At 40.1% G+C, this 27,349-nt stretch overlaps 1 protein-coding gene across 1 annotated transcript in view; it reads right to left on the bottom strand.

The window, feature by feature from the left end:
- The window catches only part of LOC145358504 (endophilin-A2-like), a 129,056-nt gene that overhangs the window by 4,924 nt on the left and 96,783 nt on the right, over positions 1-27,349 (bottom strand). The window contains exons 5-8 of the mRNA XM_080212619.1: positions 26,702-26,835; positions 22,346-22,504; positions 18,323-18,426; positions 7,109-7,236 (exon numbers count right to left, since the gene is read on the bottom strand). Of these exons, the coding sequence (XP_080068745.1) occupies positions 7,109-7,236; positions 18,323-18,426; positions 22,346-22,504; positions 26,702-26,835 (525 nt within the window). The remainder of the gene's footprint in view (positions 1-7,108; positions 7,237-18,322; positions 18,427-22,345; positions 22,505-26,701; positions 26,836-27,349) is intronic.

Below are 27,349 nucleotides of genomic sequence, written 5' to 3'. Positions count from 1 at the left end.
CAAGGTGGAGACACCAAGTGTTCAGTAGACAAGAACCTGAAGAGCATGTCATTTATCAATCTTATTCTCATCGTTTTGTCCTGTCTTCATTTTGTCCAACTTACTGATTCTAAATTCTGATACTCGCTTATAAGCTTGAGCCGCTTATTCAGCCAACTTCCACCCTGGCCTATGTACCAGCTTGCATCTGCTCTTCAGATTCTTGCCTACTGAACACTCACTCAATCTGTTCTTCATCTTGCAGAGACAACTGCAGCCATCAAGCCAGAATTCTATTCCACAACTCTTGTCCCTGGTTGCATAGCTGTCCGCCTTCAGAAGTATCCAGAAAGCCTTCAGTTCCCTCCAATTACTGCTTCTCAACATTCATTCACTCTCATTTTGTGAAGTACCTCAGGACATTTTATTATATTAAAGCTTCTACATGAGCTATGGAATGCAAAGTTTATAAAGTTTATTTATTAGTGTCACAAGTAGGCTTACATCTCTATGAACAGTATGTTTTGTCCGTATAGCACGCAAGAAACAATACTTATTACTGTATGTTAATACACGTGACAATAATAAATCAAATCAAAATTAACACTGCAATGAAGTTATTGTGAAAATTCCCTGGTTGCCACACTCCAAACACCTTTTTTGGGTACACTGAGGGAGAATTTATCATGGCCAATCCACCTGACCAGCACGTATTTCGGACTATGGGAGGAAAGCAAAGCACCCGGAGGAAACCCACACAGACACGAGAATGTGCAGACAGCGACCCAAACTGGGAACCAAACCCTGGCGCTGTGAGGCAGCAGTGCTAACCACTGTGCTACCATGCTGCCCTTCATGTGACAACTTCAGATTAAATAAAGTACACCTCAATCACCAACAGCAAAGGCAGTCATGATTACTCCAGATTAAAGTCTAATGGTTAGTTACAATCATTACTACGATGTAGTAATATTGTTATAATGTGTGTGACAAATCATTTTCCAATAAGTACAGTGACAATGCCTGAAAAGTTAATGAAATACAAAGTCCGATTCAGAAAACTTTTGTATGCACTAGAAAAAGTAAATATTTGAATAGTGAGTTACAGCAGAAGGATGAGTATGGTGTACATCAGTGGCTTCTCAAACTGGGAGGTCACATACATTTGGAAATCAGTTGAGTTCATAATGTGAAAACAGAATGTCAGCCAGTGTGGTGATCAACGATGGTGCCGAGGATGAGTGTAATTATTGGCACATGTTCATGACAAAGCAAGGACAGCTCCCTGCTGACAACACTGGAGTTTATGTCCACAGAACCAAGTTTATGAACTTTGCAAGTGCTTCTCAGTTCTTAATAAGTTGGTGTCAATTGTTTAGGGCCACTTTAGAAATGTTAGGAGTGTGCTCTCTTTACATTTGAGCATCTCAAAACAAACAGCAAGTTAGACAGATGTTGAAAGAGAAATGCTAATGGAGAATTGGAAGCAAGCAGGAAAATGGGACTTTAGCCCAAAAAACATCATGGGCTCAGATTAATTGACCCCCTGGCCTGTTTGCTTTTGGTAATTTTCCATTGGCAAGGAAGTTTGGAATGCACCGCTGTACAGGAAGAGGAAAATACCATTGATGTACAGCAGAGGGAGCTGACGTTAGGGATACAATCATTACAAAAAACCTCCTCCTACACTCACCAACTGTCAAACAGCTCTTCTTAAGTCCAGATGATTGGAATGCACAGGTTATTCTGGCTGTTTTCAGTGACTAGACAGCTTAACATTAAAAAAACATATTTTTCTTTGAATTTTGATCACAATTAAACATCTGATCAATAATCTTTTCTAAATTGTGACAGTACCAGATGTCTTTTTATCCAGAAGTAAAAATTGGGCATTAGCTACCTGACTCACAGGGAGATCCACTGGCTGGTGTCCTATTGGGCTTGTCCAAATGGAAGGAGGCAGTTCATGGGGAAGTTAATGTTAAAATAAAAAATAAATTCGATATAACTTATAAATCTTCTCCATTATCAATCAATAGTAGTTGATTGACTACTAAAGATGAAAGCTTTGTTAGTTGATGACAGTCATTAGTTACACCTTCCTCTCATCTATCTCAGCCTGAATCCTATACCATCCTGCTGTTGAACTGACATGGCTGCGTGACTCTGTACCTTTATGGAGGCCATTAAAGCAGTCATTGTACATCACAGATCTTGTACAGCGTGGGGATGCTCTTGCTTTTCTTCATTCATGCTTCACGCCACTTCCTGTCAAAATTCTTCCAAGTTCCAAAATAGCACTGATAAGGAGACACTTCTTCATTCAAAGATTGTGAATCCTTGGATTCTCTAGCCCAGAGGCCTGTGGATGCTCCCTCATTGAATATATTTAAGGTTGGAATAGACATATTTTTTGGTCCCTTGGGAGCGAGTAGGAAAGTAAAGCCGAACCCAAGATCATCCATTATCGTACAGAATGGAGAATCAGGTTTGATGGGCCTAAAGGTCTGCTCCTATCTCTTGCGTTGCTGCGATCAACATTAAAGTTAAAAACTGCTGAGAGTGGGATTTATACAATGCTGGGCTGCTCCTGACATCCACTTCTGTATACTGGAGGGGCACACCATTTTTCCTTCGGAACACCCTTATGCGGAAAGCAAAGGATGGTAGAAATTCAACACAGCATTAGGCCTGTATCAGGGCTACTTTCTGATCAGAGGGGTCTATTCCAATGCCATTTCTCTGCTCTTTCAATTGTGATTGCATTCCCTCTTAAAGGTGACAAACTGTTTCAACAGCTAGATATAATGCATTCCAAATAACATGTTTTTGTGTGGAGAAAAATAAAGTGAATATAATAAAATGTCTGAAAAGAACACACTGAGCAGTATAAAACCAAAGTTAGATACTGATGGTTACAGGCCTTGCACAGGGGCTGCAGCAATTGAAGGGTTCAGCACAAGGACTGCACTGCCCAGCCTTGCATAGTTACATTATTTTGTTTCTGTTACTGAACATTACAGCTAAAGCACCAAACGAACTTGGTAACAACACTGATGAACAGCAACTGTCTATGTGTAGATGCTTAGATCAGCAAAGTGTGAGGGGAATTTCTGGCAAGCCATTAGTATCATCTGAATTGCTATTAGCAGGGCAGTATATGGTTGCAATATAACAAAACAGATCGCTAATTCTGTTAAATGGAAAGAAATGTTATGGCCTACAAAAAGATGTACATTCACTCTTTCAATTAGCTTGAGGGCAATAGTTTTACTGAAAATACTGCCAGCCCACAACATAACTTTTTTATGCAACCTTAACAGTGTATTCTCGTCTTATTATTTTTCTTTCTCCTGCTCATGCAATTGCTGACTCCGGCTGATATATGGTTATATTAGTGCCAGCAGTCCTGCTACTCTACCAAGCCTTTATAGTAAGTGCTAAATGACAGTGGAAAGCATCAGAGCTGGTACCAAATGACTGATTTTCAACAGGAGAGTCACAAGATAGTGATTGGGAGTGGGAATCATTTTACCCTCCCAAAGCCAGGAATCTTAGAAGTAGGATCATCAGTGTCAACATGTCCAACATTAACTAATACAGCACAGGCAAGGGAGCGAATCTATAGGTGTTCTCATCTGTAACAAAGCATTTCAATAGCATTAATGTTTCATGGCTGACAAGTGGTAGCTAGAAAAGATGCCTGTTTTTCCTCTACGCTGAGTCAAAGGAGGAACTATTGAGTAAACTAAGGGTTTGGAAGATACTGATGGTGTGGAACTTTATAATGTACTTGAAAATAGCTTACCAACTGTGGAAATCCTGTCTTGCTAGAAACATGGGGCAGAACTGAAGGCCACTGGCAAATTTGAAGCATTTAATCAGGTGGCATGATGCCAGGTGGGGACCCCACCATCTTCTTGCCTGAGTCCAGGATGGGGAGGGTCACAGTTGACCTCTCCATCTGAATGCTAATTGAGGCCTTTAAGTGAGCAATTATTGTGCACTTAAGGGCCTCATTCCACTGCTGCATTGCCACTCAGGAAGCTTGAAAAGCAAACTGACAGGCTCCCAAGGTGTCCGTAATTTAAAATTACGGAGTGCCTGATTGAAGGACCTGCTTTGAGAACAGCCACACCCTGCCATTTCTTATTTTCTTCCCCCCATCTGTAACTAATGACTTCCTCCTGTGAACCCTCTTACCTTCTGTGATGTCTCACTGCAGGACTGGATCTCCTCAGTCTCTGGTACAGCATGACTGATAATAGCCACCATTCCTGGTAGCACTGACAGGCAATGGAGACCTCCCAGCCTGATTGGTCCGCAGCTGCCGAGGTCCTAAATCCTGGGAAAGGCCCCACTGCTTGCCAGTTAAATACCTGATTTAGATTCTTGCTGGTTCTTCAGCTGTTATGTGAGACCCTACACTGCTGACATTAAATTCTGACCATGGTTTCATGGTGGGGGAAGAAAGCAATACTTGACACTGAACATGGAGGTGTTGAGTAAGAACAGGAGCAGGTTGAGCTGTGATGAATTCTATTATCAAATAGCTTATTGGTACTCACTGTTCAGGTTCACACACGAAAAATAGTTAAGTACCAGGAACAATATTCCTTCTACACTGCACGGCCACAACCTGAAAGTTCCCACACGTCAGCTTCGTTAAATAGGATGCACTTAATTTCAGAGGCAAAGAGCGTGAAGTAGTGCAGAAAATACTAAAACACAAAGAAGGGCAAATAAAGGTTGATCACCAAGAAGCACCCCAGAACTACAGCAGTTTTTAAAATCCCTGCCACAAAACAGAAATCTCAGATCCACAACCAAGATTCAGCAAGCCCAAAATTTACTTATTTGTACTCTGCTGGTCTCAGATATTAACTCAGGACAGACCAGGGATCTTGTAGAAAAGCAGAATATCGTGGAAAATGCTGGAATTCTGAAATGAACACAAATACTCAGCAGGTTATGGCAGCATACGTGGAGAGAGAAATAGAATTTGGTGACCTTTGACTGGAACTGGGAACAGCTGGGGTAAGTTAGAATGTAATAGGTTTTAAGCAAGGAATGTTTGGGGCGGGGGGGGAAACAGGGACGTGATGGGGCAAGAAAAGGAGCAAAGAAAAATATGCCGACAGCAAACATGCTCAGTATGAGCTCACAGCAGGAGAGAGCTCATACTGATATTTCTGTCCTCAAGCTTATTGCACTGCTGCTGTGTTCAAGAGAAGCCCAAGGAACAGTAGCTCAGCATTTCACAAACTTCCAGACTGGATAACAAGTTCAACAATTTCAGGCCCTATTCTTGGCGCCCTTTTTGTTTACTTTCATGTTTTGGTTATTCTCTTTTTTTTGGCTTTGTCAACAGTCCACCTGTTCTGCTCTTGGCACACCTTTTGTCACACCATCACTATTCCTTTTGGCATTAGCAAACTAACTCTTCGGTCATTCAATCTCACCTGTCTTTTGGCCCTGTTTCACCCAGTCCTTCCTCAAACCCATTACATTTTTAACGTTTTCCCAGTTCTGATGAAAGGTCACCAGTCTGAAACATTAACTCAAAGTTATGGCAGCATGAGAGGAGAGAGAAACAGAGTATTTTCAGCATTCATCTGCTCTACTTGGACCAGTTACACATTGGCTCTTCAAAAAAAATCCAATGAAGGAAAATTGTTAAGGTACAGCCCTCAAGTAACTTCCACATTTCCTTCTTTCTGTTGTGCAAATGTGAACTGCAGCAGCAATGTCCTATTCACAGGTAAAGGCTACAACACTTGGGAGATGAGATTTCATTTTTGTGGCAGATTGTAATAAATTTCATTTTTGTAAAATGATATGAACTTGGAGCTCAGTTAAAGCTCAGAAGTTAAAGATAAAGTGAATTTAAAGAATTACATAAATATTACAAGCAAGCTGGGAAAATAATCTCAGAATTGGGATGAATGGATGGAAAAGGCATTTTGTTCTTCAGGGAAGAGAAGTTAAAGTGGACTTGCATTCGACAGCAAAGGAAATATGTTCAAGAGCAAGAGAGATCAATCAACGCTAATGAGTTCACCAGAGAGGAGTTTTTCACTGTCCCGAGCTGGCTACCACAAACCGATGGATACACTTATAATAAAGAAACAGAAGTCATTTTTATGCTGTATTAATATTGTTAGCTCACCAATAAATTTGATAGCTGAGATGAGTGACCAAGACAACTCTACAAAATTTAAATACAATCAAAGTTCATTGCTCAACAATTCTTTGCCTGGTCCCAGTTCATACTAATGCTGGCAAATGCCTTGATCTTTATGCCCGGGGTCAGAGATTATTCAGGGGTGGACATATCAGTGTCTGAATCATAAATCTGAACTTCTGGCAAAGATAATCTACTTATTAAACATCGGCTGCTTGTAGTGGAGTCCAACATGCAACCGCAGGCCTCATCAACAGTCCATTTCAGTAAATCTGAATTTGGTTGCGTATTGCGACTTTTCTTCAATTCTTGCTTTCTCCTTTGTTTCTCCCCTTCTCTCACGAAGTTACACAGATGATGACTGCTCTTAAGTATCTTACCCATGGCTGCTCTTCACACACACAAATCGAGATAACTAGCATCAGCAAGGTTGTTTGACTACAGAGTGCATCAGTTAACCTGGTCCTGAGTGCACTTTATCTGGATTTACATTTTTCATTAGGAAATCCCTGTTTATTGATCAGGAGCAGTATTCTTGGTTAATCTTTTCTCTTCCTAGTTTGGGTCAGTTGAAGTCAATTTCAGTCCCTCATTTGCCATTCAAGCACTGATCAGATATCAATACTGATCAATACAAAGAGGCATCAAATCAAGGAGAATCCTGGTTTGTCTGGCTTACTACCAGGCTTTGCCAGGGAAGGCTGCAAGCTTCTCTAACTTGACCCATCTCAATATAAACTCTGTTGCTACATGGACCTGTGTACTCCATTTGCTCAGCACGCTCTCTCTTATTTTACTAAAGTTCAAAGAAAACAAATAGATTTGCATGACAGGAAGCAGTGGTTTGGAAGCGCTTGTAGAAGGATTGACTGGTTAGTTAAAATCTAGTTGCATTGTGTGGGACATATAGCTCACTGATTAAACAAAAAAAGAAAAATTACTTACCTTGTGATTTTGTTGACCCACTATAGGAGAAACCTCCATTGGAATGATCTGTGTCACCAAACTCAGTGTAAGTGCTTCTAGGTTTGGGTTGATATTCACGTTTGGGGCGACCCGATGCATCCCGTATTCTGCATTGTAACAATTAGTAGTATTAGACAAGTGTTTAACGAATGAAATTAATATGTTTTTAATACTCTCCACATTGTATAATAGAACCATCACAATACATCATTACCACATTGCTTCACCAATCCTATATGGGCATTGTTCTACTTGACTGCATAGTGAGGAAGAAATACTACTTTTCACTGCATACTAATACGTCAATAATAAATCAAATCAAAAATGGAGTTGGTAGCATAAATCTGATTAGCTGAAAGCCTACTTGAGATATGCTTTTACTCTAAGCCGGAGGAAGAAAAGCTGGAGTGTTGCAATTTAGTTCCAATGAGTCCACCAAATTAATTTTAAGCCTGCAATAGGTTATCTCACCAGGATGCTAAGCTTTTCATCGGCTTGGACTTGTCCCACTGAGATTTTGTTCAAAGAAGTTTAAAAAGCATTGGTTTAGTATTACAGTCAGGCACATTAGAGCTAATGTGGGTCTGAGCACATTGCTACCCACACAGGGGTGTAAGAGAACACATGACCGATACCTGTGGGTCAGTCTGGTGTTGGACAGAGCCACGTACACAAGCATGGAGACAGCGCCAAGCTCGACCCTTTGATATATGTATAATTCTTGTACTTAATACTTACAGTTAACCTATTTAAGGCTACAAAGACTTAAGACCTAGTGAACTCTAACACCCTGAATAGTTGGAACTTAAGAAAAATCAAATGCAGTCTGATTTGTCTTGTTCCTCCAATTCCTACGGGGTGAATGGGATCAAAGGTTATGGGGAGAAAACAATAATAATAGGCTACTGAGTTGGATGATCAGCCATGATCATGATGAAAGGCGGAACAGGCTCAAAGGACTAAATGGCCTCCTTCTGCTCCTATCTTCAACGTTGCTATATTTTCTCCTTCTGCTTTGGGAGTGCCTAGATGGTCTGGAATGTGGTTGCAAAGCTCAAGTTTCCATCTGATCATCTGTCCCCCTCCCCCACCCCAATGGTTCCAGGCTTCCAAGACTGAGCATCTGCAGATCATTCAACCACGAGAGGGGCCTAGCCACGAGGTTCCATTTCCCAGCAGTTGATTACTGAATATGAGTTCAAACTATGATTGCATTATTAAAAAACATTTTGTTCAGAACCAGCAAATGTTAAAACAAGTCAGTTTTCACTCACTTTTATTTGCAAATTTTGAAAGTCGCCTGCAATAATTTGTGATTTAAGACAATGAAATCCTTTCTCATAAAAATCAAAGCTTGATAAAAAGGTTTTACGATGCTGCTGCTAAATTGGCTTCCTGCAGAAATTAAATTGCAAGGAACATGATCAAAATTTACATTATGCCAATCTCTACTGCACATGGTACATATAATCAATAAAAATTGAATTATATCAACTCGGACGGCACAACTTTGCAACAATTACATTTAGCATCAGTGAAAGAGATAATGTTAATCAGTAGTCAGGTCTCAGCCACAAACCATCACTTATCATTTTCCAAATCTGGAATCTATAGCACATGGTGTCAAAAATATATGGGCAGCACAGTGGCACAGTGGTTAGTGCTGCTATCTCACGGTGTCAAGGACCCAGATTCAATTCTAGCCTTACGTCACTGTCTGTGTGGAATTTGCACATTATCTCCATTTCTGCATGGGTTCTCTCCAGGCGCTCCGATTTCTCCCCACAGTCCAAAGTCCAAAGATGTGCGGGTTAGGTTGATTGGCATGCTAAATTGACCTTAACATCAGGGGAATTAGCAGGGTAAATGTGTGGGGTTGTGGGAATAGGGCTGGGTGGGATTGTGGTCGGTGCAAACTCGATGGGCTCCTTCTGCACTGTAAAGATTCTATGAAAATTACTCAAGCCCTGTATAATAATTTAGCAAACCCGATTAATCCTTTCATCACTATCAACCTTAATTTTCTCTTTCATACAGCATTGACAATTACTGGGGTATAGTTCCATAGCTGCTATACCTTGCTCAATTGGAAATTCTTTGCCCATGAACTTGAATAGTTAGTATTAATAGGCTCATGGATGTATTTACAGCCATCTTGGCCTCACCTGTCGTTCATACTTCTGCAGGGGCCACCAGATTACTGATCAGATGCAGAAGGTGATTTTGCATTTTCCAACGCAGTATCACCAAAAGCCAATTGTAAATCCAAGCTTTGATCTGCTAGAGTGCCAAATGAGCTGTGTGGGACTTGTTGCTGAACAGCTCACTAAATGAAAAGCCCATCAAGTCTGCATCCACCACAATCCCACCCAGGCCTTATCGCCATAATCCCATGCATTTACCCTAGCGAGTTCCCCTGACACCAAGAGGCAATTTAGCATGGCCAATCCACCTCACCCACACATTTTTGAACTGTGGGAGGAAACCAGAGCATCCGGAGGAAGCCCAAACAGACACAGGGAGAATGTGCAAACCCCTGACAGATGGAGAACCAAGCTGGGAATTGAACCCTGGTCACTGTGAGGCAGTAGTGCTAACCACTGTGCCATCATGCTGCCCACTGGGGTCTTTTATTAACATTTCTCAGTTGTTATATGGCTTTTTAAGGGAAATCCAGTTATGAGTCCCTCCCTTAACTAACATCTTGCCATGCTTTCTCCAATATTAGACATTTTACTTTAAATCCCAAATCACTTAAAAACAGTTTGCAGCTGTAGTCATATCCAAAACACTATATATTGCACACGCGGGTATGACTCACTAACTCCAACAGTTCAACATCTGCAACAAATTAAATCAGCTTGGAGTTAAACAATGGCATATTTTAAAAAAGAGATACTTATTCAGCACTTTCATAAACTACCAGTAGTTTCAAGATGCCATGGAAAAATAGAGGTTAGAAAGCAATTAAAAAGAGAAGGGCTTAAAGATGTCACAAAAATAATGAAAATGCAAAGAAGAATACGATGAAAACAAAGAGGTTAGGAATAGGATGAGGAAAACCAAAAGGAGAGAGGGCATAAGGATAAAAAAAATCAAAATCCCAAATGGATCAGTAATGCATTTTGCTAGTACACCAGTAAAAACCAGGGTTGGGCTTGAGAGAAGAGGATAGTCAATCTGTAAATGGTTGACATATTTACAAAGTATTTGAGTCCTGGAATGTTGAGAATTCAGCAAACTGTTTACAACATAATTTAGGTTAAAGGGAGATTAAATGCAATCACCCAAAGAGGTAAATTCTAGGAAAATGAAGTGGCAGGAAATTGCCGAGGCCCTTGAAATTATATTTCAGGGGTTTAACCAAGTATGGATGTCTCCCATAGGGCTGGAGGCTGGCCATTATATTGCTCATTTAAGAAACGGAAATACAGAACTCTAATCTAGGTAATTACAAATCAGTTAGCTTAACATCTGTGGTTGGAAAAATTGAAGCTTTAATTAAGGCTTACATTACCATTTATCTATTCTAGATTAAGAGACTATACTTAGAAGCAGCCCAGTATAGATTCCAAAGGGATGGTTCACCCGAAAAACCTCTTTTTTGTTGCAGAGCTATCAGATATGATAAATTGGAAAATGTGATAGATGGAGCGTGCATGGAAAACTATGAGTAAAGATTAAGGGGTATGGATTTCAGAGATGGAATGACAAGCCAGGTTAAAGACTGGATAGAATGTAAAGAAAACAAGGTATACGATAAATAGAAACCGAGGGTAGCTGGCAGTAAAAAACAATGCCTCAGAGATAACTTTTGTTACAATCCTCATGGGGGAACGATAAAACAAAATAACCAAATTTACCGAATGACCCCAAACTGAAGAACTACAAGTTTCTACTTTTTGTGGCTTTTAACACAAATCAAACAACAGAAATTACCCCTGAATTAACAGGAAAGTAACATTTCAAATAAAAAAAGGTAAACTTCACTTTCAATAGTTGATAAAACAAAGATACATCCTAGGCAGCCACAAATATATGCATCACTTTCACAAACATGTAGCACTACGTAACAACACAGATCTACAATACGCTGCTCTCTATTCACACAGCGTAGAACAGGAACGCTATCCGATAATAGCTTTCACCTTTGAGTTTCCTGGCTAGCAAATGCTCGCTGCTATGAATCTTCCTCTTTCCCTTGGGTCATGACAATCCTAATGGTAAAGCTTTCCAGATCCTTTCCAACCAACTGACCGATAACACCCAGTTCACAACTTGGCCACTTCTGGGAAAAGACCCAGCTCTTTCACGTCCGAGTTATTCACATTTACCAGGTTTTAAAACTTTTTAGCCAGCAAGCACTGGACACCCTCCAAGAGATCCTGTCTCCTTTTCTGCCAAACCGAAAACTGACTTCTTCCTTAAAGTGATTTGCTTGTTCTCCACAAGAATTCTGTCTCCTCTATGTCTGCATTGGTGCGCTGATCACCTTCACCCTCCATCTCCTCTGTTTGTAGCTGTCCTTTGTGTCTGCCAGCCAAAGGGCTTCTTGTCTTAACCTCCTTCCAGGTCAAGAATCAGCAAATCTCATGGAGCAGGATTGCTTATTATCCAAGATAAGTACAATAGACCCCTTAACAATTGATGCAAACTCTAAAAAAGATCTTTTCAAACATCCTTAAAAAGAATTACAGACTCCTAAAACGTTTTAAAGGAAATAAAATTTTTCTTTAATGTGCTGCTTCCAGGTTAAAGATTGTCACACTGCGTATATTAATATTTTGGCTACACAAAGGGGATAGGGTTGAAATTTGCAGGTATTATCAAAATAGGAAGCATAGTTAACTCCCTAGAAAATTGAAGGAAACTGCAAAAGGACATTGATAAGATAGCTGTTTGCATTTAATGTAACTAACTGTGGAGTGATACATTCTAGTTAAATGAAAAACAGTTCTTATATTATGAATGGAAGTAGGCACGGTATCAGAAGAGCAGAAACATTTGGGAGTACTGGACATCAGTAACAGCATCTGAGGTTGATAAAGCCACAAAATGGGGGCACTGAAACTTGAAGTTTATCATTAGTATAAAAATTTAAAAAAACTAAGGGGTAATGATGAGCTAATGCAAGACCCAAATCTGAGTAGCGAATTCCATGCTGTACTTAGGATATGGAGCTTTTAGAAAAAGTACAATGCAGATTCACTGGGAAGCTATTTGGTATATGAAAGATTGAAAAATGGGGCCTTATTATTAGATAAATGCATATTACAAAATGATATAAGTGTTTGAGGTGGGAAATGGTAGACAAGTTATTTCCAGTAGCTATGGGCCAAGAAGATGTAATAGATACAAGATTAAACATGGCAAATTAGGAGAAATGTCTTGGCTGTAAAGTTACTGGTTGGAGGTAGAAACTATGTCAACATTCAAAATTAGATTGGAGAAATAGTTGAAGGCAAAATGAGCTAAAAGGATATCGAAACAGGTGGGTAAAATGTTACTCAGTATTTGCTTGCTTGGAGGGTGAAAATGCAACATGGACTGATAAGTTGGGCCAAATGATTGGTTCTGTGTAAAGGCTTGCATGCATTTCTGATAGTAAAATCTATAATCCTTAGATTGCATTTTTCTGGCTACTCTGGAACATTTCCTAGAAAACATTAATGTTGATGGCTTTTAACAAATTCTGCATGTTGTTCGAATCATTCTAGAGTAATTTGTACAGTCTTGCTCAATCTCCCAAGGTGGGTTTTAATATGATTTATCTGAAAGCTAATCAACTCTTCCGTGTTTGAATACACAGTCAAACAAATCCAGCATCAACTGGAAACTTAATGTCAGTGGGTATTAATTTCTAGATTTTAAACACAAAAGAATTTGTTACAAGTGTAGTTACAGCGGGACAACTAGTACTGTAATAGATCCTTCAAATTTTAATGCATCTTTACAGGATAATGGAAGTCGGCCAGTTTGTGACTCCCATAACTCAATTAGGATTTGTAGCCGGCCCATTTATTATGCACATGAAATACACAATTTGGGACTCACCTCTATTTCAATGGTGATAAATTATCTGTCTACGTGCACAGCTTGTAAGTATTGGACACAAAGTTCACCCAAGAACTAAAAGCAGTTAATATTAATGTTCAAGATTCAGAACAGAGGCAGAGCTAATTGTTTGAGTGGCTGATCAATGGTTAATCTGTTGTGGCAGACGTTTCAACCAGGATGTGGCAGCATGGTGGCAGTCATGGTTAGCACTGCTGCCTCACAGCGCCTGGCATCCGGGTCAAATTCCAGCCTCAGGTCACTGTCTGTGTGGAGTTTGCACGTTCTCCCCGTGTCTGCGTGGGTTTCCTCCAGATGTTCTGGTTTCCTTGCACAGTCCAAAGATGTGCGGATTAGGTTGATTGACCATGCTAAATTGCCCCTAGTGTCAGGGGATTAGCAGAGCAAATATGTGGAGTTATGGGGATAGGGTCTGGGTGGGATTGTCGTCAGTGCAGACTCAATGGGCCAAATAGCCTTCTACACTGTAGGGATATTTAATTGTTGTCAACTAACAGTACCATATTCAGAAACCACCTCAGAAAAAAACTGGAATCTTTTCCTGGCTTTGGATTCCACTTTTGAAACACTGTTGTATGGTTGAGGAAAATAAAGGAATTCAATTTCCTGTGACATTTTACTTCATAAATATGTTGCAAGTTACAAGAATGACTATTTCTGTGGTTTTGCTCTTTGAATTAACCGAAGTTCAGCAACCTATTGAAATCCGTAGTATTGTTCTCATTTCCCTTTACTTTTATTTAATAAGTCTGAGTTTTCAACGTGAGATGTAGCTTGCTAAGTACTCATGATTCTGAGGGGTCAGGAAGCTATGGCGGACATCTATATTTGCAGCATGTAGGTCATGAATAAAAGTGAGTCATTTTGGCTTGCCATCAGATTATTTCATGCAAAGTGCAGTTTTGCCTACGAAAGTGGTGTCTCACTGAGTATCAGCACAAGTACCTGGAGTGCCTCCAACTTGGAAGGTCATTTTCTCTTTATTTGTTCACAGGATGTGGCTGCCACTGGCTAGACCCGCATTTATTGGCCTCGAGAAGGTAGTGGTGAGTCACCTTTTGAATTGCTACAGTCCGTGTCATTTAGGTACACTGACGATGCTATCAGAAAGAATTTGACCCAGTGACATTGAAGGAACAATATAGTTCCAAGTCAGGATGATGTGTGACTTAGAAGGGAGCTTGTAGGTGCTGGCGTTTCCATGTGTTTGGAAAGTACTGTTGACATGGTCTTGGTGAGCTGCGCCTTGTAGATGGGACACACTACTGCAACTGTGCATCAGTGGAGGAGGGAGTGAATATTTAAATGGTGGAGAGCGTGCCAATCATGTGGGTTACTTCATCCTGGATAGTATTGAGGTATGGTTGGAGCTGCACTCATCCAACCAAGTCGAGAGTGGTGCTTTGTCTGTGGTGGACAGACTTGGGGGAAGTCAGGAGATGAGTTACTCTCTGCAGAATTTCCTGCCTCTGACCTGCTATTGCATCCGCAGTATTTATATGGCCTGTTCAGTTTAGTTTCTGGTCAATGGTAAAACCCCCCAGGCTGTTTATAGGGGGGGGAATTCACTGATGATAACGCATTTCAACATTCAGAGAGATGTTTAATGTTCTCTTTTGTTGGAGACAGTCATTGCCTAGGCACTAGTGTGGCACAAATGTTACTTGCTACAAATCAATCCTGATTTGATATTGTCCAGGTTTTTCTGCAAATGGACACAGATTCCTTCAGTACCTGAGGAGTCATTAACACTACTGAACATGGTGCAATCATCTATGAACATCCTCACGATGGAAGAAAGGTCACTGATGAAACAGCTGAAGGTGGTTGGACTTAGAATGGTACTCTGAGAAGCTCCTGTAGCAATGTCCTGGGTCTGAGATGATTCGATTTCCAACAATCACAGCGATCTTCTTTCATTCCAGGTGGGGCTCCACTCCAATCAGTGTAGAGTTTTCCAAGTGATTCTCATTGACTCCAGTTTTGCTCAGGCTTCTAGATGCCTCACTCTGTCAAATGCTGCTTTGATGTCAAGGTCAGCAGATCTCCCTTGCATCTGGAGTTCAGCTCTTTTGTCCATGTTTGGACTTGTAATAAGGGCAGGAGCTGAGTGGCTCTGGCAGAACCTGAAATGAGCTTCAACAAGCAGGTTATTGTTGAGCAAGTGCCTTTTGATAGCACTGTTGATGACCCCTTGCATCACTTTACTAATGATCCAGGGCAGACAGATGGGCTGGCAATTGGCTGGGTTGGATTTCTCCTGCTTTAAAGTTTATTTATTAGTCACAAATATACTTACATTAACACTGCAATGAAGTTACTATGAAAATTCGTTTTATAGATAGGACACACTTAGGCAATTTTCTACATTGGTGGGTAGATGCCAGTGTTGTAGCTGTATAGGAAAAGCTTGGCTAGGGATACAGCTCATTCTGAACACAAATCTTGCCGTAACAAGTGCCTTCTACGTTTCTGGATGTCACATGCAATGAATTGAATTTGTTGAAGGATAGCATTGTTGATGCTGAGGACCACGGGAGGTGGCCAAGATGGCACTATTCATCAACGTGACACTATTGGCTGAAGGTGGTTGCAGGTGCTTGAACGTTGTCTTTTGTACTGATGTTCTGGGCTTCCCCATCATTTAGGAGGAGAATATTTGTGGACCCTCGTACTCCAGCTGTTTAATTATGTACCACCTTTGAAAACTGGATGTGGTAGAATTGTCACAGTTTCCTAGTCAGACACAAAGAATAGAATCTTCAATCCCATTCAATTTCCTGTAATTCTTCTAAAAGCATTGGACTCCAACTGAAATGCAACTTCAAAGACACCACCAGTCATACAAGATCTGGTACAATGAATTAATTCTTCCTCGTGAATCTAGACAATGAGTTTTGATGCCCCATTGAATTATCACAGCCAAGTCCAAATCTTGTCCACGCTCAGCTTCCAGTAAGCAAGATAATATGAGGGAAAAGGTGTTCTTTTCCTGGCTTGTGGCACACCAAAAACTGCTCTAGCTGACATCGGCCAGCTCTAGGCAGATCTGTGATCAAATTTGGAGTTTCTGGCATGTATATATCAATAAAGATTCACCGTTAGTCACTAGGTGGCTCAGATGAATAGCCAAGACACCTTAATGAAGCTTTTATATTATTAGTCTGCTATTAACAATTTACCTGTACATCTAGCATTGTCAGCATAATATCAACGTAAAGGAAGATGATCTTCAAACTTCCAACATATCCACAATCTGACTTTTTGTAGATCCCTTGAATTTGTTAAGACACAGCAGAAAACAAGGCCTCAATCCTATTGTTCATTTTCTACAAGTTGCAAATTAAGAATGTCCTTTTCTCTGCACTTATCAATATTAAAAAACTTCCTTTTCACCAAAACAGTTTAATTTAGAGGAAGGAAGGAAGGGAGAGGGAGACAAAAAAAACAAACACTGGGGAGGGAAAGAAATAAACTAAAGTGAGACCATTGTGTTTCTAACTGTCCATTTGGAACTGTAGATGTTTGCTTTGAAAAGCCGACACGTGGCCCATTCACAATAGGCCAGTCAGGATAGGCTTCACACTGTACAGAATGCAGGCGGAAATTTCCTCAATGTTCAAAGATCTAGAACTACTTGCTTTGGAGCAGCTATGTTATTCATCTTCCCATTTTTAAAATAACCTTTCCTGGCCAACAATCTTACTACAAGGATGAAATGTTTGCAACGAATCAGGCTTTTAGAAAGATTTGTTTTCAAGGAAACTGACTGCAGACTGTCCAACAGCAAGCATTCTGAGAATCTCATTGAAAGCACAGTGTCTTTATCTAATAGAAATGCTCACTCTGCAAAATCAAAAAATAACACAACATACTTTAAATTCAACTTATTGGCCTCCAATTAATGGTAACTGCAGCCTCCAGCCTCACCACCAAATGGAAACAAGACAAAATAAAACGAATCCTGACAAACAAGCAAATTAGTTAATAACTTCAAGTTCAGTATTAATGTGTTACTTTTATACTGCATTTAGTGAGGTTGTAGGGCCACCAGTTCAAGACAGATCTCACGCAACCCTATATTGACCCCATAGCATACTTGGCAGATTTAAAAAGGCTGACTATTGGAAACTTAGTTTTCACTGTGGTTCAGTTGCTGCGAGAAACCGAAATGGTGAAAACTACTGGCCCAACACCTTACTAAAGTGCAAAACTGTTCCAATGACTATAGTGAATTAATCTAGTGTTTTCGTCGTATCATCACACATGATGATGAACAGACCGGCACAATGTCCGCCTGTTTATACACATGTATGAACATAAAGCATCTCATAATGGGACTACAGCTGATAACTAAATTTTAGCAACATGCCTTCATAACGCAGATGTTATATTCTACAACAACGACTACAGACAAGTTCTTCATTGGTTGTAAAATGCTCCGAGACACCCTGAGGTCCGAAGATGTATGATTAAAATGTGAACGTTTCTTCAATACATGGTTTATTCTGGGCTGGAATAATGATACATTCCTGGAGAGATCCCTCAAAAGCAAAAATAAAGTAACACAAAGAATAAATTTCCCATATCTGCAAATTGCAGCAGGACCATGGTATTATAAGACCATAAGATATAGGAGCAGAATTAGGCCATTCGGCCCATTAAGTCTGTTCTGCCATTCAATCATGGCTGATCAAGTTTCTCAACCCCATTCTCTCATCTTTCCCCGTAATCTTTGATCCCCTTACCAATCAAAAACCTATTTCTGTCTTAAATACAGTATACTTACCACAAACATCATTAGCTAATCTTTTCCGACCTACTTGATTCTGATGGTAGCTACCAATAATGAAATGTTAAATAGACACTAACCACTCTTGACTACTTAAATATCATGCTTAAACACTGTACATTCAAAAGTGTTGGTGAACAGCACACAGACTGATCAACATCAGCTGGAATTTTCCTCCACAATCAGGTAGGTGGGGAAAATATGTTCTGCATCTTTGATTCCAATATTACAAAAATGTACTCATACATTTAGTTTAAGGATGCCCAAATTAAACACATCTTCCTCACTGCACTGCTAACTTGAGTTTTACACATTTGGTTTCTTACCTCTCCTTTAGCTTATCAGAGAGCTCCTCCAGAATTTGTACAGCTTGTTTGTGATAATCGAGTTGTGCCTCCACTAGTGCTGACATCTGAGTCACCTGCTCAATCTGAAAGAAAAGTGTTCACGTTCGTTTAGGGCTGATTTAAAGCGGAGTGATTTTCATTCAGTTACAAGCACTAATTTAGTTCCTCATCTCAATGGGCCCACTTTTCCCATAGAAACAAGGCAAGACGGATTTATGCATAAAACCATTTAGATTTATAAATTCTGCAGGGTCTTCACTTCAGAATTGACTCAGGGTCAAATTTCATTCTAAGTCCAGTACAGAGTACTTTGGGAAACTATACAAGTTTGTCAGTGGGCCATCTGCCTCACCCATCATTATGCTGCTTCCTCCTCCCCTCACTGTTCTACTCCAATTGAATATGAAAAATTGAGGTGGGACATCCTGATGCACACTATAACTCTCAAATGTAATATTGAGGGACTGCTGCAGTTCAGGATTACAGACCTTTGCAATGAGAGGTTAAAACAAAAGGCTCAGTTTGCCCATTAAAGATGGTATTATTTAACAGCGATCCTATTCTACTGACCAACATTCTTCCTGCCACCAGTATTACTGAAATTACAAACTATTAATACATCCTATTTGGATACTGTTTCTGCTCAGTGGTTACTATGTTTGAGTCCAAAAATGGTGCATTGTGGCAAATACTTCAGGAAATTTCAGTGACATAAGTTTCCTTATCAATGCAAGTTATTCTCTCTACCAGCCACCAACAGTTAGGGGTGGCACAGTGGTTAGCACTGCTGCCTCACAGTGCCAGGGACCTGGGTTCAATTCCCAGCTTGGGTTACTGTCCGTGTGGAGACTGCACATTCTCCCCAGGTCTGCATGGATTTCCTCCAGGTGCTCCGGTTCCCTCCCAGACTCCAAAGATGTGCAGGTTAGGTGGATTGGTTATACTAAATTGCCCTTTGTATCAGGGGACTAGCTAGGGTAAGTACATGGTGTTATGGGGATAGGGTCTGGGTGGTCAGTGCAGATTCAATGGGCTGAATGACCTCTTTCTGCACTGTAGAATTCTATGATAACAGAATTTGAGTTCTTGCCTGAAAGGAAATGAGAAAACAAAGCAGGGTGCAGGAACAGAGTGACAGGATTTCAAAGTTTGCATGGGTAAACAGTGTCCAGCAGCACAAACAGGATTATTTCTGCTTCGGGTGTGACTCATCTTCAGAACTTTGATTTTTAAATTATCCCTTGGCTAAGCCCCTCAAGATGAAGCAATCTGCAGAATTAGAACATTCCAAATTGGGAAGAACCAAACATTTGTTCCAGCCTGACTAATTCTGGAAGCCTGGACAGTTTGTCAATAAAATTGTGGAAACTGATGCTAAGCACAGCCAAAAAGATCTTTTATGTTGCCACAGAAATGAAGTTAGATTAATCAAAAATCTAACCAACTCTTCAATGGGAGTTTGGTAAATATTCTCAATACACTCCTTCAATCTTCAGCTAGTTGCTGCAATGTCCCACACCTTCTTATTTTATAGTGCTTGTATTAAATGATCGCATGAAGCAATACTTACTCCATTACCACTGCATTTAATCCAGTAGTACAACTATAAGAGGAATGGGCTCAATGATCACAAGAAAAACATTATTTCACAACATCTGTCATCATTTTACCCCATTTCCTTGCCTTTCCATCAAAAGGCAGTGATCTTTGCTGAGATCATTACATGGGGTAAAAAGGAGTGTTATTCGACGAGGGGCATCACAGCTGAGTCGAATTTGCTCCATTAACAATAATCTATGCTTGTGCAACTTCCAGCAGGGTATTGAATAGTGAGCTGAAGCAGAAATCCGAATACTGACTTCCTACATTTAGCCCAGAGGTACCAAAATCAAATGAGATCAGCAAACAAAAAAATTGAACCGAGAACATTCCTATATATGACACAGCACTACACTGAGTGGTGCCTTTATAAAGCCACCAGTAGACCTTATATAACCTCATGCACCACAACACTTAATCCTGCCACCAATATTCAAAGCACTATTATTTATAACAAGTCATGAAGTTCTGAGAGAAACAACTTTTAGTGAGGAGCTGAAGGAAATCAGCATTAGTAGAGAAATGGTTTTCAGGAAATTGATGGGATTGAAGGTGGATAAATCTCCAGGTCCTGATCATCTTCATCCCAGAGTATTTAAGAAATTGACCCTGAAAATAGTAGATCAATTGGTGGCTATGTTCCAAAATTCTTTGGTCTCTGGACTACTACCTACAGATTGAAAGATAGCTAATGTAAGCCCACTATTCAAAAAGTGAGGTAGAGAGAAAACAGGGAACTATAGACCAGTAAACCTGACATCAGTACTGGGGAAGTTGCTAGAGTCCGTTATCAAGGATTTCATAACTCAGCATTTGGAAGGCAGTGATATAAATCAGACAAAGTCAACATGTATTACAAAAAGGAAATCATGCTTGATGAATCTTCTGGAATTCTTTGAGGGTGTAACTAGTAGAGTTGACCAAGGAGAACTTATGGATGAAGTTTATTTGGACTTTCGACAAGATCTCACATAACTGACCACTATGTGAAGTTAAAGCACATGGGATTGCAGGTAATGTCTTGAGATGGACAGAAAGCTTGGCTTGTTAGCAGATAGGAAGCAAGGAGTTGGCATAAATGATCCTTTTTCTGATTGGCAGTCAGTTCTGTGCTAGGACACCAATTGTTCACATTATATATTAATGATTTGGAAGAGGGAACTGAATGTATTATTTACAAATTTGCAGATCATACAAAGTTGGGTGGAAGTTGAGTGCAAGGAGAATGCAGAGATGCTTCAGCGTAATTTGGACAGGCTGAGTGTGTGGGCACATGCACGACAGATGCAGTATAACATGGATAAACGTGAGGTTATCCATTTTGGTAGCAAAAATAGGAAGACAGATTATTACTTGAATGGGTATAAATTAAGAGAGATGGATATTCAGCAAGATTATGGTATCCTCGTGCATGTCACAGCAGGTAAGCGCGCAGGTAATAAGGCAGCAAAGGCGACAAATGGTATGTTGGCCTTCATAGCAAGAGGATTTGAATGTAGGGAATAAGGCTGTTTCTTTGTATTGGGCATTGGTGAGGCCACATCTGGAGTATTGTGCGCAGTTTTGTTGTCCTCTGAGGAAGGATGTCCTTGCTATAAAGGGTGGTATGGTGACACTGCTGCCTCACAGCACCAGGGACCTGGGTTCAGTTCTGGTTTTGGTTCATTGTCTGTGTGGAGTTCGAGCGTTCTCCCCGTACGTGTGGGGGTTTCCTCCGGGTGCTCTGGTTCTCCCCCCCCCCCACAGACCAAAGATATGAGTTAGCTTGATTGGCAATGCTAAATTGGCCCTAGTGTCAAAGGATTAGCAGATTAACTATGTGGGGTTGCGGGAGTGGGGCCTGGGTGCAGACTTGATGGGCCGAATGGCCTCCTTCTGCATTAGGGATTCTATGGATTACAGTGAAGGTTTATCAGGCTGATTCCTGGGATCTGTCATATGAGGAGAAACTAAGTCAGTTTGGATTATATTCATGGGAGTTCAGAAGAGTGAGAAGGGAACCTCAAAGAAGCTTACAAAATTCTAACCGGGTTAGACATGGTAGGTTCAAAAAGAATGTTCCCAATGGTGGGGGAGTTATAGTTTGAGGATAAGGGACTGTTTTAGGACTGAGGTGAGAAGAAATTTCTTTACCCAGTGGGTGGTGAATATGTGGAATTCAATGCCACAGAAGGTATTTGAGGCCAAAACATTGTCTGATTTCAAGAAGAAATTAGATACAGTTTTGGGGGCTTAAGGGTGAAGAAATTGAACTTGATGATCAGCCAAGATCAAAATGAATGGCAGAGCAGGCTTGAAGGATCAAATGGTCTACACCTGCTTCTAGTTTCTATGAATAAAGCATCATAAACATATAGGAAAAAGAAAGCAGAACAAAGTAGTTGGACTTCACATCATTCTTACATCAGTTTCTAAAAGATTGTACATGCTAGTTTCTGCCACATCTTTGGACTCATCAAATTTCTCCATGGCTTGTCTGATCTCCTCTTCAGGGATTTTACCCTGTCGCTTCTTCTTGTAGTCATAGTCCAGGCGCCGACCTTCCAACTTCTTCAAATGATGCTACAATGTCAAAATGAACATGTGATAAGCATATTTGAGAGATTATTATATTACAATACAAGTTATTTCCCAAGGACTCTTACTCTGATCGAGTTATTCTTATGCATAATTCTTTTAATGCCAATAAGTCCTCGGAGACCTTAATCATTCTCATGTGAACCCAGAGAGCAAGTGTTGCAGATCATTAGACTTTTGGGGAGATGCAAACACTTTTGCAGCCATTTTTTGTCACCTGTCTTCCTTCTGATATGGGGCCAGTTGATAAATGGGAGTAATTTTGACACCCACCACCCCTCTCTCTCTTGCACAAGAGCACTACCATTTGTAGGACCCCGAGTGACAGTCAGCTTTCTCAACACACATCAGGATTAGACTAGTAGCCTTATGGTTTACATAGCCTGGTAACACCAACATAGTAGAGTAACTTTGAGCCATATAGGAACCATTGACTGACTACCATGCAGTGAAATACATTCTGATAAGTCATACTTGGTTGTTCCTTTAGCTATTTCATACCACCTCTTTAGTGTGACAGTTTAATGGGGAATGCACTTTATTTCAACATAGTACTCAATAACTTCCCATGGTTAGCTGACTGGGCAAACTGGTTTGCTCAGATATTGCATCTGGCAGTAAGACCAAAAAAAAATCAGGCAAGTTAAAAGTAACTGTCAAGATTCGGATTCCAAATCCAAATCTGTTTCTACGGAAAATGGTGGGGTTGTATCAAGGCTTCCCTCAGGATGGAAAAACAGAAAATCACAGTCAAGAATACATTAGCCATGTTCAAAGGCCACAGTTTCCATCCTCCTCTTCGACTGCCTCTGCAATTATATGGTATTTGTTTCCCTCTCTTTTAGGTTTCATATAGGTTCGCAATCTAGGATAACAGTTAGAAGTATCTATTTAGGCTTCTGCAGTTTAGATCTCAAATGCAAAGTTCAACTGTTTTCCCATTTGAAAGGCAAAAGTGACTGTGGTCTTTATAATTTGCTCCAAGATTAGTCGTGGAACAAAAAGCACATTCCCTCTCATGTTTTGCCCAATAACATGATCAGGTCAAATATGCGACGAATTAATCTGTTCCATGTTTCAACAAAAGGTCCAATACAACAGTGCCTGGATTGTTTAGCCAACTATGTTTAACACTGGCTTGGACTATGTTCCTCTGTTCAAGATATTTTGAGACACCCAGGAACACAGCAGATTGTCCAGCTTCTCAACCTGATTTTCCCATTAATTAGATCTTTCCTGATCTATATCTCAGCTGCATGTCCCTGTCTTTGCTCCAATTCCCTGATATCCTATCTAACAAATATCCATTGCATCTCACTCATGCAATTTTTAATTAGCCTGATGCATCAGCTTGTCAATTCCACCTGCAGTGAGAAGTGCTGCTGACCCTGGCATTTCTCCAGCCCTAGAATCTTTTAATATACAGGAGGGGTGTTTCCCAGGCTCCGGTAAGGTGGCATGCTTAAAGGGAGCATGCCTCGTTGGGAGAAAAAGCTCGATTGCTAGCTTCCCAAATAGAATACTCTTTCTTCAAAGGCAGTGATTGGAAATCATTTCCATGGGTTTCTTTTTCAGTTTCTGCAGAGACCACCTCTTCTGACTCTGGGTCGTTGGGATCATAACTGGCGGGCCATTGTTTCACGTCTGAAGATAGCAAATGACAGGAAACAGCAGATGACACGTACACCCTCTTTTATATCTCTTTATCTTGTGTAATTCCCTCAGCAAAATTACGATGTTATCCCATCCTTAAGTTTTTGTAGTAACTCAAAACATTTTAAAACAGCATGCAAAAAGCAGCAGATATTCTATGGATATCTATCTTGGGCAATACTAGCATTAGAGGGACTGGTGCACAGGCAGCTGATTAAAATTTATTATTAGTAGGTTCATCACTTAGTTCTTATCAAGGGCTCCTGAACTTGGGTTTAAATGATTGTGAGAGAGTCTCTATTGTTTAGCTGACTAATTTTGAATGGTGTTCCATCTGCTGGTTTAAACTGATGATCTCATTGATGCAAATACAGTAGTGGGATTTTCCTTGGCTTGGTTTGAACTACTTTGTTTAATTATATTAATATTACTGTAAATTACTTTCCCATTTACTCACATTTCTTCATTCAAATTTGAGATGAATTCAGCCAAAGTTCATTCTAGTTTGAAGGACTGATCAATATGGATAAGTCCAAAACTTGTTCAGATTTCCCAGTGATTTGTTAACTGCATTTGCACAAATTCAGTTTGGATAATTTTACATATTTCAAATATTACCATCCCTTTAGAAGAGATAACTGATTGGAGAACAATTTCAGGCATCATTACATTTTCCCCTCTCTTGCCTTGCTGAACATTTAGTTTGAGATCCAAACTGCAGAAAGTACCACCTGCACAGCTAATATTTGCACTTTAGGTTCAAAACCACTAGCATGAACGACCTATCACAACATGTTTGGCTGCAAGTATGGCCATAACTTTACTTTGATCTAAGTAATATATAACTTTTTGTGTATTGATCAAATTACATTCCTTTCTTACATAGGTTAATGCATGTCAAATGTGTAGGAACTTGGTTAAAAAGCATGGCTTCCAAGCCACTGATATTAGATAGGATAGCCTTGGCAATTTTAATAGGTTGTGCAAAATCTGCGCTTTGGAATATAATTGCCTCTTATGTTGATGTAGAAATTGCATGAGACATTATTTGATTCAAAAAAAAACTATCTGGGAGCTACCTGGGGATTCTCAAATGAGCCCATCGACTCCCACAGCTAACTCAATCACACTTCATGTTCTGCTTCCCGTAAGGACGCCATTTTATTCTTCCAGTTTCTGCAATGATCTGCCCTGATGATGTAGCCTTTCCACCAACACTGACATGTCTTCTTTCCCCTCAGGGTCCTTCACTCTTCCACCCAGAACAATGATAGTTGTCTGAACCTTGCACGCCACCATTGTCTGGATTCGATGGGTCAGTTTCTATCATTTTCAGTTTAATGCCATCAAATACATTTCCCTTTGTGTTCCAATGGCATTGCTCCCTCACTGACACCCTGGTCCATTCTTCAGTCACCCCTACATTCCTCCACTTCATCTGGCACCTTCGCGCAAGAGTTGATGATGCAATGCTGACACTTGAGTCACTTCTCTCTTCACCTCCACAAACACTGGTTCCAAATCAAACAGCGGTTTATACATATTTCAATTTAGTACACTGCATTTGCTACATACAATGTGATCTGATCTACACTAGGGAAAGCAAATGCAAATTAGATGATTGCTTTGTTCGGTCTGCAAACATGCCCCCAGGTTCAACACAAGCCAAGGAACAACACCTAATTTTTCAATTAGGTACCCTATAATTTTCTGAACTCAACAACTTCAGACTGTAATATCTGCCTATATTTTGGCTCCTTTATCTTTGCACATTTTGGTTTTACTCAGTTTTCGCTTGTTGCTGCTTTTGGATGGCAGTTACTCATTGTTGTACCATTCTCTTTACATCATGCGTTTCTTTCTACATGTCCCCTTACTACTTCCATTGACCCTACACAATTAATTCTTTTGTCATTTAATCTTTCTGGTCTTCCAACTGCCCACATGTGCTCTTTTTGTTTCTTTTCTACTCTCTCCTTTCACCTGCTTATTACAAATCTATTACATTTCTACCTTTTCGTGGTTCTAATAAACATTAACTCACTCTCTCCCCACTCATGCTGCCTTGCCTGGCATTCCTTTTTATATTTGGACATTTTCATTTTTTAAATTAGACACATCTTGTATTGTAGCATTTTATTTGTCCTGTTTCTCATTATTTGTTTGTCCATAACACTATGATCTATGCATAATCGCTTTTTTGAAGAGAATCTGGAAATGTGGTTAGTCTCCACTATCTCTGCAGGAAAGCATCAAAAAAAGTGGATTCCACCTTGAATAGCAAAATTTTCTTCCAAGAAAACTGCATCCCTACCACTGCCCACACACAGAATAGGCATGAAAAGAAGCTTTTAATGGGACCAGGAGGCTAAGGGTAACAGTGAGGTTCAATTGTAATCTCAAACTACTGAAAACCAACAAAATAATAATTCCATAACATTTTGTTTGCATTTCTTTCTGGCTGGGAGTTGAGGGGAAGAGCAAAGATAAAAGAATGGCAATGTGTTTCCCCAGTGATGGATCTTTTACCTGTATTTCTTTAAAATCTTTATCACATAGACTTTGTAATGGATCAATAAAGTTCTGTTTGACTTCGATATCCAGGGAATCTTTAACCTCAGCCATTCGTTTCATCGATTCGCCAACATCAATGAGAGCACCTCCTTAAAGCAGAAAATTCAAATGCAAGAATCAGAGCATGTAAATCTCAATGGATCAACGTGGCAGAGTAGGACAAAACCAGTTCCAACTTTATACCAAAATGCTGTCCCTACTCTTGCTGGGACCCTACTTTCCCACCAATATTTCAGTGCTTGTATCCTTCAATCAATACCTTGAACAATGAGTTTAACTATGACAACCATTTTGAGTTCAGTCCTGCCCCCAATCAAACATACTTCCCAACAGGGTCACTGGTGAACAAGGAAGAGTGAGGGCTCTGGCTGAGTTTTCCTGTCCCTTGTGGAGGTGCATTGTTTATTTAGAACTCCTGCCACTTGCAGTTGAACCTAACTTAGCACAACAAAGGAATCTAGCTCGAAATATTTCTGGTCTACGTATCACGTTTCATAATGGGTGATACTTTCAGTGACTGTTTCCAGACCAGCATAGTTAGTGACAATCAGCTCTGCAATTTCAGCATTGTAAGTGTACAAGGACCCCCAAAAAATTATTAAA

The sequence above is a fragment of the Carcharhinus amblyrhynchos genome, chromosome 26 (assembly GCF_965287045.1).
Source record: "Carcharhinus amblyrhynchos chromosome 26, sCarAmb.v2.hapA, whole genome shotgun sequence".
In the NCBI taxonomy this organism is placed as follows: domain Eukaryota; kingdom Metazoa; phylum Chordata; class Chondrichthyes; order Carcharhiniformes; family Carcharhinidae; genus Carcharhinus; species Carcharhinus amblyrhynchos.
This window is presented reverse-complemented; position numbering and strand designations above follow the sequence as displayed.